A 13329-nucleotide genomic window follows, 5' to 3' on the forward strand; every position below is an offset into this window, starting at 1 on the left:
ATTCTTTGTGACCCCATGGACTACACCCCACCAGGCTGCTCTGTCCATGGAATTCTCCAGGCAAGAATATTGGAGTTGGTAGCCATTCACTTCTGCAGGGAATCTTCCTGACCCAGGGATTGAACCCTGCATTGCAGGCGGATTCTTTACCATCTGGGCCACCAGAGAAGCCCAACTTCTTCCATATCCACACGATAAAGAGTTCTGCTAGAATTATTATACATGTGTAACACATCCCCAAACCACCTGAGTTGGCGGCTAAAATAAGCGAAGGTGTGTCTCTTCCCATGCTTCAGGCCTCCCCTGGTTTTTCCTTGTTTTCAGGATAAAATCCAAAGAATGAGATACCCTAGCAGACAAACCCACCCAGCCTCCATGCCTCTCAGTCTGGGCTTGTGCAGTCTCACCCTTTCCATCCACACGATGGCCACAAGGAGCTACTGTGTCTTCCCCCAGGACGTCCTATCCCTCCTATCCCGGCTCCCAGCCATTGCTTCCCCCTCCCTCTGGGAACCTGTCACTCTTCAAGGCCTACCCCACCAGCACCCCTCCTCCTGGACCTTCCCCTCTCTTCCCAGCACTGGTAGCTGCCACTCCTTCCTCTGTGCCACTGGGAAAGGGGTTCACAGTGCACAGATCTGATCCCTCCCCACCCAAGGCAGAGCTCCCGGCTTGCAGCAGGGGTCTCAATAAAGGGTCGTTAAACGATCAGATTCACCAATAAAGGAAAGCCTAAGGGGCTAGCAACCCTCCCACGTGAATCCAGCACCCAGAGATCGTTCTGCACTTCCATCTTACTCAACCTGGGCCACTGCTATTTCCGCCTAACGCTGCAGCCTAAGGGTCTTGGGAATTTCAGATTTGTTGTGGGGGCAGTGGGGAGTGGAGAGGAAGGCAGCATTTAAAAGCATAGACCAGAAGTTTTCCGAAAGGCTTATTCAAGTAAAGCAACATGACCCAGACAAGAAAGAACTGGGGCATGGTTTCATAAACATAAAGGAAACCAATGATTTCCCTGAAACCAGCTCTGGACGGTAGGGTTTCCGTCCTCAGTAGGAGCAACAGAACACTTAGGACAGGGGGCCCCCTACTGGTAGAACTCGGAGCTGCTCCCAGGCCTCACCTTCCTCCCTGCCAGAAGTCTTCCCTGTGTCCATCCTGGCTCTTTCCCACCAGGTGACGTCCAGGTGGGGGCAGGGGATACAGGGGTCATGGAACAAAGCCCCTCGTCCAAACATTTTTAGAGACTCCTTTGTTTAGAAGGCAAGGTGTACAAAAATGACCCTGCGTGGTCCAAGTAAAGAGTGCCCACTGCCCTCTTTAAATGGAGTCACTGCAGTATCCTGGCTAAGCTGGGCCAGGTCCTCCCCCTCCCAAAGTCCTACCCTCTCTTCTAAAGTCCCTGAAGACTAGACAGCAAGTGCCCATTTGAGGGGTAGCTTCCCTGGAAGCTCAGCTGGTAAAGAATCCGCCTGCAATGCAGGAGGCCCAGGTTCAATTCCTATTTTGGGAAGATCCCGTGGAGAAAGGGAAAGGCTACCCACTCCAGTATTCTTGGGCTTCCCTGGTGGCTCAGATGGTAAAGAATCTGCCTGCAATGCAGGAGACCTGGGTTTGATCCCTGGGTTGGGAAGATCCCCTAGAGGAGGGCATGGCAATCCACTCCAGTGTTCTTGGCTGGAGAATCCCTGTGGACAGAGGAGCCTGGTAGGCTACAGTCCATGGAGCCTCAAAGAGTCAGACACAACTGAGTGACTAAGCATAGCACAGCACAGGGTGGGGAATTGTCAGACAGGTCAGGGGTGCTCCATGCAGCCTCCACCCCGACTCCCCAGCCTCCACCCTTACTCCCCAGCCTCCACCCCCACTCCCCAGCATCCACCCCCACTCCCCAGCATCCACCCCCACTCCCCGGCCTCCACCCCTACTCTCCGGCCTCCACTCCTACTCCCCAGCTTCCACTCCTACACCCTGGCCTTCACTCCTACTCCCCGGCCTCCACTCCTACTCCCCAGCAATGCACGGCACCTGGTGTCCCCACAGGTTCTGTCAACACCACTTCCCTTTGCCTCCTCCCAACCCCCTGCAGTGACATCGAGCAGTATGTAATTTGAAGGAGCATAAATTTAAAACACAACAAAACACACGTCTCACCTGCTTGTTTTTAAAGAGATAATTGCAATGCTTGGATGTTAAATGTGGGGTAAATCATGCATACGAATTTAACCCATGGTCCATTAAAATCTGAAGAAGCCAAAGAATCTGGGAAGCAAAAGTCACTGAAGAAGCGAAGGGTCTGGCTCTAGACCTTAGCTAAGGCTCCTGGGTTTCTTATCTTCCACCTAACTCATCCCAGCCAGCATCCCTGGAGTCTCCTCTGAAATCGCCTCTGAAATCTAGTTCCTAAGGGACACAGGCCTCGTCTACACATGGAATTCCATTCCTGGTTCCCACTGGGCTGACCGGCTACAGGCCAGTTATGTGAACAGACACCACCCAGCAGGCAGAGTATCGATGGTAACCACGTTTCACTAGGAGCTTTCTTACTTGACCGAGGTGTTCTGTGGGACTTCAAAGGATACCAGACGGCCCCCTGCAGAGCTGTTGGCACTGGCATTCCCACAGGCAATGTCTGGAACCACCTGGAGGGGAAAAAAAAACACCACCAAAAAGACAGGTTATTAGGGTTAATCATGGGGCAAGATCATATTAGAAAGCAAAACCCCACAGGCCGCCTCCACTCCATTCTTTGGATGATGCTGGGGATCGTGACTTGAGAAGCCAAGTGAAACCTTACAAATGTTAACCACAGTGAAAGCTTTGCCATCTGAGTTTGGGAAACACAAAAGCTTTGCTGAGAGCAGTCTGCAAATTCCCAGGATGACTACACTGCTAATACGATGTTGCAGGGAAGGGCGGGAGATTGGCCCCCTTCTCTCTTTCACCCTGCGAGCAGTCACGGGCCTCTGCTCTCTGCTCAGTTTGGTGGGTAATGAGGGACTAAATGCTTAGAGAACAAGGAGACGGCCTTAGAGGAGTAGCTTCCACAGCGTGGGTAGAAATCCAAAAGACTAGAAGAACAAGCCTTCCAGAGAGCCATAGATAGGACGTGTCTGGTCCAGATGACCCTGCTCGGTACACAGGTGGACGTGGGAGAACATGCTGAGGCCAGGTGGCTGGGAGCTGCCCTTTTCTGTCCCCTGTGGACCAGACCTTCATTTTTAAATGACGTGTTCCAGAAAGCATTATACTGATGTGCATTTAAGAAAAGGAGCTCGAGGGGGGAATTGTGCTCATCAGGAAGCATATTGCTAATACTTGAGCTGTGTCCAGTGACGGGCTTCTGACCCATTCATTCATTTATTCCTCATGCCGTGATCTGTGCTCATCCCCTGAGAGTTGGCATAAAAGGATATTAAAAGCATTCTTCATCACTGAATTAACAGAGGGCAGTAAAGAAATATGCTCAGCACTTTCACCCCATTCCCAGCATGCACAACTTATTGTCCAGAAATATATTCACATGTTCCTCTGGCACTTGTAACTTGCTTATTGAGTGGCCTAAGAGATAACAGCATGACAGGAAGGTGAGGCATTTCTTTTTCACATTTACCAGCCGCAGGAGAGCATGGTTGGCTGGGGAGATTTTAATGGTTGGCTGGGGAGAAATTTTCTTTAAGGGACAGTTCCTTGATAAACACAGGACCAAACCTAGCTTACATTCAAGAAGTGTGTGATTCAGCAAAGAGGTATTAGAGTCCTAACTTCAAAGCCTCAATTGTAAGTTTGAAATCAGAACAAGTTTTCAATTTTTTAGGCAGCATAGAAACACTGCCCTTCAGCCTGAATGGGCCTTCACAAATTGTGTGGCAATGAAAAAAGAAGTGGGTCAATTGGTTGGAATTACCTAGGAACATAAAACAAGAAATGCTGCCTTACTCTTCTATAACCATAATCAAAATTTCTGGACATATTCTTTGGCTCTAAAAATGCTATACAAAGATCTATGTGGGTTTTTTTCTTTCAGGTAAGCTAAAAGCCTGTCATAATATACAACCACAGGTCTATACTGATAAGGAATACTATATGGAATGGAATTGCACTTTATCGATGTTAACTCAAACCCACGATTTCCGCTTGTCCAACTTCAATTCTTCTAGCTAGAAAACTTACATTTTATGTCAACTTTTAAAGGTCTGCTGAAAATCCTCAGCATGAGACATCTGATGGGCTTGAAGGTACAATAAGCCAAACCCAGACCAGACAAGACTCAATGAACAGAATCTGCTATTGCCAAAATTAATCAAACTTGGAAATTTCATTCTTAAATGCACAGCCAAATATTTTAAAAATCAATAATACGTTTTTTTCTAAATCCCACTGAAGTGCTGCAAATTACCAACAACAGACTCTAAACAATAACAAACTAAAACTGAAGCATAAAATTCCATGGAGGAAAATTAGGTCAGTAATTGAGGGTCTATAATATGTTCATTGATAATACTTTTCATCAAGCTGCCTGTCCCAAATCTAAGATTATCTCTCATAAAGGTATGTGGATATCGTTTCAGAAAATAATTTCATTCATTTTCTTCCTTGTTTTTTCTTCTTATGCTCATAAAACAATCATAATTGGCATGTCTTATTTACATAACCAAGAGAGATTTCCTACACGGAAAGGCAGACAGGAAAAAAGTATGGCATCTTTTGTTCAATGTATAACTTCAAGGCTTTCGATTTTTATTGCAAATATTAGAATCACTGGAATGATTTTAACCGTGCTGGTGTCTTACATAAAAACATGTTCACTTAATGTTCTCACCTCCACTTGATCCCATTTCATTTCTACAACTTTCTGGCCCGTTTTCGGCTGCCACGTCGGCAGGGTGATGGTTGCCTGAGAGCGCGGCAGCATTATCTCGGGCTCCTGGGTGGCAGGGACAGGCTGAAGCTGCCTGGGTGCCGTGGACTCGGTCCAGCCAGAGGCGGGGACGCTGGAAAGTGCCTGTTCACAGTTTGGACCTTCGTAGCCTTCATTGCAAATGCAGAGGTAGCCGTCGCTGCTGCTGCTGCTGCAGTTGCCATGGTGACACGGGCTGCTGGCGCAAGGATCCGCAACAAGCTGAAATGAGAGCATAAATGGGTCAATTATTCCCTCATAAGGAATGTGGTGCCTTTGCTAGGAAATGAGTTCTGTGACTCAGAGCTGCTGCTCTAAAAGAAATGCTATTCCTGTGGAATATACATTTTTAACTATTTGTGCTGTTGAGGGGTGGGGGGCATCTCCCAAGGTCATGACAACACTAACCCTTCCACAGATAACAGATGTCTAACAAAGAAGTATGTAGTTAGTGAAAAAGAGCCTCCCCTAATCCAAGGCCCTAAATAAAGTTGATTTCAGGAACACTTATTTAGAGAAATTTTCTAAGGCGAAAATAGTTAAAACAGAGACTCCTTAGGAATATATTTACTAACTTCAATCTTTTTAGCTGCGGGTCAAAGGATACAGGAATCTAAATTGAAATCTCTTCTTTCACATCCTGAACCATTGTAAGGTCTCCTTATGAGAAATGACTGCCCAGTTTATCGCTTCTACAGATGCACTTACCTATGTCTTCCAATTTCCTACCTAATTAACAATTCTTTTTTAAGGTGATATTTAATTAAAGGCTTCCAAACTGATCAGCTGGCATGACAACTGCAGGTTAGAAGGAAGCATGGTGGTGACTTCTATTAAGCAGAGTTTGATGAAAGTTTCTAACCTCATTATTTGAAAGGGTGATTATGGAGATATGTGACCTGGCTGGAAATGGAAGATAAAAGTTTAACTACATATCTTTAAATTATGTTCTTGTTCTAAGAAAAGTGTTTATCCCTGAGTTCCTTGCTGACCTTTGACTGGATTTGTTATCACCTAGAGATGCTACAAAAACAATATGAAATGAAACAACATAACACTGCTTCTCTCCAGACAGCCCAAGGGTTGAGGCATGTTCACCGAGATAATCCATTTATTATTTGCTTCTATGATAACAGAAAATTAGACTTCTATCTGATGTACCCCTGGCTTCTCAGGGCTGATAATACAATAGAACTGAGTGAATAAGAGACTACAGAAAAACGGGACCTTCAATTTCTCCTGCTGAAATGAGTCCATACTTTTACACACATGGATAGAATTCTGCCTGGAAAAACAGCTACTCACTCTGCTAATTACCCTTGTCACACAATTTCCAGCAAACTCCTTTAGGAAGATTAAGGGATTTTGGATTGAATAAAACAGCTCCCAAAATACCACACTGTTAATTCTGTGCTCTCGCTTGGAAAAAGCTTCACAAAATCTCAGATAAAAGTAGACAGGTGGGTATCTGAAGAAAATATTTAAAGTGTAAATATTTTAACATATTTACAATCTTTATCAACTCAAAGTAAAATCCAGACTCCTTCCAGGGAAGACAAAGCCCTCCCTAATCTGGTCCCTCCCCACTCCTGATGCTATCTCTCCCCCCACACTATCCTCCTCCTTTACACTCAACCCCTTCACCTTCTTTCTGTCCTTGGGTTACGGCAAGGTCATCCCCACCCCAGGGCCTTTGCACCTGCTGGGCCCACACCTGAAATGCTTTCTCTCAGACTTTGCATAGCTTTTTTCTTCATTTTGCAAAGAGTCGGATACGACTTAGCATCTGAACAACGGCAACTACCCTCTTTCACAAAGTTCTCTGCTCAACTGTTACCTCTTCCAAGAAGCCTTCCCTCACTGGAAAATCTAAAGTAATCCCTTTTTTTCTCCCACAGTGCCTGGACTTATCTGCCGTGTTCACAGCTCTGTTCCCAGCATGTTAACAAAAACACAAAATGTGGTGGGGTTTCCTTTTAAAAAGCATTGAAAAGATAAAAGAAGACAGATGACTTGGTTTCTGAAAAGCAATGGGTGATGAGGGACAGACTGAATTGCTCCTTTAGTCCTGATATGTGCCTGTGCTTTGGATTTATTTTTAGGAAGGCTTCCTGGAGTGGGTATCATTCAAGAAGGAGGAGGAATTTAATTCGCTGGGATAAAGGGGGCATGTAAACCAGGTTTCTGACACCAACTCTTAAAGCAAGGTCAGAAGTTGACCTCATCACAAATTAAGACTTAACACATGCCTAAAAACACAGACATACGTTTAAATCATTTTAAAAATTGTAGAAATCACTACAAAGAAATTGGTTCTGGAAGTGCAAACCTCCGTGGTGCAGCTTAGGGAATGGCATCACTAAAGCAAAGACCACCTGTCTGATGGTCAGAAAGGCCCCAGGGCTTCTGTCCCATCGTCACAGCCCACTGCTGAAGACCACCAGTCCTCAGAGACTGTCTAGGTGGGTCACTGAATACAGCCATCCCGTCGTGGGCAGTGTGAAAGTGGGTGCTGGTGGGGAGAGCTGGGTGGGAAGGGCAGGCCCCCAGTTCACCAGGCCCAGGAGGCAGCTCCACCAGGTGAGGGAATAAAGAGCTGAAAGAAAAACATGCTGAGGATAAACAATACCATCTAAGTGCTGCTGTCTGGGCTTCACAGATGAGAGGAAAGCAAGAATAGCATATGGGATCTGTAAGGAATGACTTATGTAGAAGGTCTGAATATTCACTGGAAGGACTGATGCTGAAGCTGAGGCTCCAATACTTTGGCCACCTGATGTGAAGTGCCGACTCATTGGAAAAGACCCCGATGCTGGGAAAGATTGAAGGCAGGAGAAGGGGACGACAGAGGATGAGATGGCTGGATGGCATCACCGACTCAGTGGACATGAGTTTGATCAAACTCTGGGAGACAGTGAAGGACAAGGAAGCCTGGCATGCTGTAGTCCATGGGGTCACAAAGAGTGGGACACAATCTAATGATTCTACAACAACAATGTAGAAGGCCAGGAGAAACGCTCTTAGTAAAGAAAAGAGGTCAGAAGCTAAAAATTAAACTATTAATTGTATAGACTTCTAAAGAGACTCAAAACAGTGAATCCTATGATGGTGCACACAAGTACGCATATGCACTGAATACAAAGCAGAGTGTTAATTCACTGGGAGGTCACCGATCCTTCTTTAAAATAATTGTGTCATATTTACGCTACTTCTTGGGCTTTGTGCTGGTGGCTTCAATAACAGTGCCAACTACCTGCTCTTCTATCCTCTAACACTTGAGACTAGTTTCACTTTAAAAAGTCAATTACCTAACAACAAATATAAGATAAAGTGCAATCATTAACCTTTAAGCAAAATCTTGGCATCATAAATATTTATCGTAAGTCCTGTTTTTCCGTACACAGCTTATTCAGTGTGTTTTTTTTTTAAGTTTTTATGTGTATTTTATCTCACAGGGAAAAAGTCCTATTATAAATGTCACTACTGCCCTTGAATCCATTACATTTGAACCATAAGCAGAAAGTAACCAAACTGCCAAGATATCATAATTAACAGACCTGAATTTGGGAATACTCAAAATTTAACAGGTGATAGCTTCTGGTTTCTAACGATGGGGAAAAAGGATAAAGACGTTGTCGTATCAGCAGAAAGAGTAAAGAGAAAGCTCATGGGTTAATGGTTTCCTGCTTACAGTAACCAAAAAGCTCAGGTATTAAATACTGAATGCTCTTTTCATCTGATTAATTCATCTCTTTAAGCCAAATTTTTTCACATCATGGAACTAATCTAACACTATTCACGTTTTATTTCAACTTTTCACCTATGTCAGATAATTTATGCTACAATCAAGAGCACTTCTGGGGTGTGGACAGGGTAAGGTGGAGGCCAGGCCAGAGAGAAGGTGCCTGCCAGCCCCAGGTGATAGGAAGACAGGCTCATGCAACACTTCAGCAGTGACCTGCTTTCTTTCCTTAAATTGTCTGCTGCCCATATTTTTGGCAATTCCAGTTCCCTCAGCAGCATACAAACAGAAGGATGAAAGGTCAAACTTAACACAGGTATAAAAAAGGCCCACTTACAGAATCATTAAATAAAGAACATCAAAGCTACAAGAGTCACTGCAAAGAGCCGCACATGAACCTCTTCGCCTGTGTTACTTGGTGATGGGGGCGGGGGCGGGGGGCGGTGCCTGGGAGTCACATAACCACCTCACTGGTAATCCTTCCATACTAGTTTAGCCACTAAAGTGCCTAAAGACACTAAACCTAACTAAAGTTTAGTTTGGTGGGCCTCCTTCCTACTTCTCCTGTGCTTTTACAGAAAACTCAGTGCATTGGTCAGTAATTCAAGGGATGTTTATCCAGCCTCTATGATGTGCCAGGTAGCATGCCTAGAAGAGAGGTCAAGAGGATGAAGAAAGCCTAGTTCCAGCTTCCAAAGAACTCAGTCCAACAGAAGGGTCAGACAAGTGAACGGAGACGTGCCTTGAGCCGTCTAATTTCAACTAATGCCCTGCATGTATGTGTGTCAACCACTATGGTCATGTGTGAGTTAAAGTTGCTAAGACTGACAGTTCTAGTGAGGTAGATGAACCTAGAGCCTGAGTGAAGTAAGTCTGAAAGAGAAAAAGAAATATTCCATATTAACACATATAAGTGGAATCTAGAAAAATGGTACTGATGAACCTAAAAATGGGAAGAAATAGAGCTGCAGTCATACAGAACAGACCTATGAACACAGCATGGACAGGAGAGGGTGGGACAAATTGAGAGAGTAGCATTGAAATATATACATCGTCATGTGTAAACTAGATAACTAGTGAGAAGTTGCTGTATAACACAGGGAGCTCAGCCTGGCGCTCTGTAACAACCTAGAGTAGGGATGGGGTAGGAGGTAGTGGGAGGTTCAAGAGGGAGGGAACATATGTATTTTTTAAAAAAAAGAAGAAAATATTAAAAAAAAAAGTAAAGACATAATTTTTTAGAGAATGGGCTTGATAATTGCAAGTCTGAAATGAGCCAGTCTCTTAGATGGCAATGGCAGCTCTCACAAAAGACACAGCAGAAAGGAATGTTCTAGTGAAAAACAGAGCCAGCTGAGCACCCAGCATCCTGGCGATGACCATGGTGTACAGGTAGCCAAGCGGTTGGGGCAAATCCCTTGCCTGCCCTGGGCACACATCCCTCCAGCATCCAGGGTCTGGGGTGGGACATGTCAAGATTGGCTCCAGCTGCTCTCAGAGGGTCCAGAGGAGCACAGAGCACCCTGGGGTCGCCTCCCTCCCTCATTTATACCCACACTCAGTTGGCAGAGTCATCCGGGCCATGGAAAGAGTGTTTGAGGAGAACCTATAAACACTGATGGAACACACAACATGGCCCAGGCTGTTAAGGCAGGTTACCTGGGTGGGTGGGGGACACAGTGGCCTCAGTACACTTAGACAGGAGGGTAGACACAGAACGGAAAGAACTGAGAGGGAACTGCTGTAAGTAAAATGGGCCAGAGTTTTTGTAATTTGAGCAGCAGAATCAATTAAGGAACTTTTAATACAGATTTTGATACAGATGTTAGTACTGTTGGAAGAAGAGATGTCTTAATAAGTAAGGAGCAAAAACAAAAGACTTAAAGCAGGATTTTTCAATTTGTGCACTCGTGGCTCTTCGGGCTGGATAATTCCTTGTTGTGGAGGCTGTCCTGTACATTGTAGGATGTTGGACAGCATCTCTCATCTCTACTTACTAGATGCCAGTAAGACCCTCCCACCAACAATGACGGCTGTGAACACCAAAAATATCTCCAGACATTGCCACTGTCTTCTGGGGGAAAACCACCTCCAGTTGAGAACCACTGTCTTAAAGGAACAGATTGAAGCATTTCATTCCATCAATATGCTTTGACCATCCATGAGACTCCATAAATGAAATCAAAAGGCAACAATACGGGAAAATATGTACAACCTACTATATAGGACTAAGTGCTTTATAATACAAATTCCTAGGCATCAGTTAGAGAGAAACACCTCGGTAAAAAGGACAAAGAAATAAGCAATATTCAGAATGATTTCCAAAGAATCATGCCACTTTTACATTATTTTTAAACACAAAACACAATAATATGTGTTTGTTTATTGGTAGGTGGCTCAGTGGTAAAGAATCTGCCTGCCGATGCAGGAGACACAGGTTCAATCCCTGGGTTGGGAAGATCCCCTGGAGAAGGAAATGGCAACGCACTCCAGTATTCTTGCCTGGAAAATCTCATGGACAGAGGAGCCTGGTGGGCTATATATATATAGTCCATGGGGTTGCAAGAGTCAGACATGATTTAGCCACTAAACAACAACAACTCTTTGTTTAAGTACAAAAACAAACTTTTAAAAGTAGAAGGGACCATTGTTTTAGGAATTTAAGCAGCAGAATCCACTAAGGGACGTTATAAAATACAGATTCCCTGGCCCCAAGCTGTGAATGAAGCACTGAGGACAAGGCCTAGAAACCTTTATCTTTCAGCACTCTCCAGATGATTCTGGAGCACTATTCCAAGAACCAAAATTCAGAATTTGTCTGTGTAAACCAGGGGTTGGCAAATTACAACCACAAGCTGGAGCCAGTTTGTTTCTGTAAATAAAGTTTTATTGGAACACGGCCACGGCCATCTGTTCATATTTTACTGCTTTTGCACAACATCCGCAGAATCTGGCCCACAAAGGCTAAACAATATTTATTATCTGGGCCTGGAGTTTGCCAATCTCTGACCCAGAAAAGATGAATCTGAGGATTCACAAAAGGAAGAAAACAAATAGGTGGGCTCCTCTAGGAAGACTTCAGGGAAGAAGACAAGCTTGAATAGGGCCATGATAAAGTTGCTAGCAATTCCATCTAATTGTTTCTCCACACCCAACTCCCTTTACTGGAGTGGCATGCACTATGAGATTCAATCACAGAGGGACCTTTCACAATACAGCTTAATGTAGATAAGGGATCAGATGTTCTTTTTTTTTCCTTTACTTTTTATTTTATACTGGAGGATAGCTGATTAACAGGGCTTCCCTGGTGGCTCAGTGGTAAAGAATCCACCTGCCAGTGTAGGAGACTTGGGTTCAATCCCTGAGTCGGGAAGATCCCCTGGAGAAGGAAATGGCATCCCATTCCAATAGTCTTCCCTGGGAAAACCCATAGACAGAGGAGCCTGGTGGGCTTAGTCCATGGGGTCATAAAAGAGTCAGACATGACTTAGCAACTAAACAACAACAAAAATAGCTGATTAACAATGTTGTGAAAATTTCAGGTTGACAGCAAAGAGACTCAGCCATACAGACAGGTACCCAGATGTCCTTTCAGTTCTTCATATCATGTTTCTCCACCCAAAATAGAAATTGCACTGGTTAGAAATGTCATCTTCATGCTGAAAGACAAACCAACATTGTTGGGGTCCAACTGTCATAGTATTTTTGTCTTAAAAATGAATTTTTCCCACTTTCTTCAATAAAGATCTCAACTATACTCCAACACCAACTGCTTACCCACTAGGAGTAAAAATGTGTGAAAAAAAAAAAACCATTATAATGCTTATGCCAGTAGTAGTCTTGGCCAAGAAATGCATCCCATGAATTTTTTTTCCCAAATCCAAATAGCAAAAATGCTCATTCACTTTAATGAAGCAAGAACTATATATCTTAGTGTGTGTGTGTGTGTGTGTGTGTGTGTGTGTGTGCTCAGTTGCTCAGTCGTGTCTGACTCTTTGCTACCCGATGGACTGTAGCCTACCAGGCTCCCCTGTCCATGGGATTTCCCCAGCAAGAACACTGGAGTGGGTTTCCATTTCCTTCTCCAGGAGATCTTCCTGATCCAGGGATCAAACCTGAGTCTCCTGCATTGGCAGGTGGGTTCTTTACCACTGAGCCACCTGGGAAGCCCATATGTCTTAGTGAAATATACTAAGGAAACAATTCCCACATGTTCTGATATTGCTTTACTTCTGTATTAGGAACTTTAAATTACTTGAAAAATTATTCCTGGACTGATCTGGGCAGCCCATTTCTACCCACCCCCCCACCCACCTACCACCCAGATCAGAGTCACTTTCTTAAAGTCAGCCTGTCCTGGTTTTCACATGCAGGTTAAGTCACATCTGTAAGTAAGCTGAAAGGAAATTACAAGCAGAATTCAGACTTTTGACATGAAACGAGTCCATTAAAAATAAACCACTACCTATCTAATTACTTTCCAACTTTTCTACGGAATCTCTTTAAAACCTGATACTTTGGGAAATTACCTTGAAATTGCACTCCCTTTGCTGTAGTCCAGGTAACACACACAGTCAATATTCATACTGATGAATTTTTAATCCCTGTTCCTTGCAGATATATCAAAATTAAATAACTATTCTTCAAAAACTTTGCAAACCCTCTGTCGCTTGGTGAATGTATTCAA

General features: G+C 44.2%; 1 protein-coding gene across 1 annotated transcript in view; it reads right to left on the reverse strand.

Annotated features, from left to right (window-relative positions):
- Positions 1 to 13329, reverse strand: part of DNER (delta/notch like EGF repeat containing) — a 383862-nt gene that overhangs the window by 233072 nt on the left and 137461 nt on the right. The window contains exons 2-3 of the mRNA XM_006047101.3: positions 4823 to 5122; positions 2548 to 2642 (exon numbers count right to left, since the gene is read on the reverse strand). Of these exons, the coding sequence (XP_006047163.2) occupies positions 2548 to 2642; positions 4823 to 5122 (395 nt within the window). The remainder of the gene's footprint in view (positions 1 to 2547; positions 2643 to 4822; positions 5123 to 13329) is intronic.

Source organism: Bubalus bubalis, chromosome 2 (assembly GCF_019923935.1).
Source record: "Bubalus bubalis isolate 160015118507 breed Murrah chromosome 2, NDDB_SH_1, whole genome shotgun sequence".
NCBI classification, from domain to species: Eukaryota; Metazoa; Chordata; class Mammalia; order Artiodactyla; family Bovidae; genus Bubalus; species Bubalus bubalis.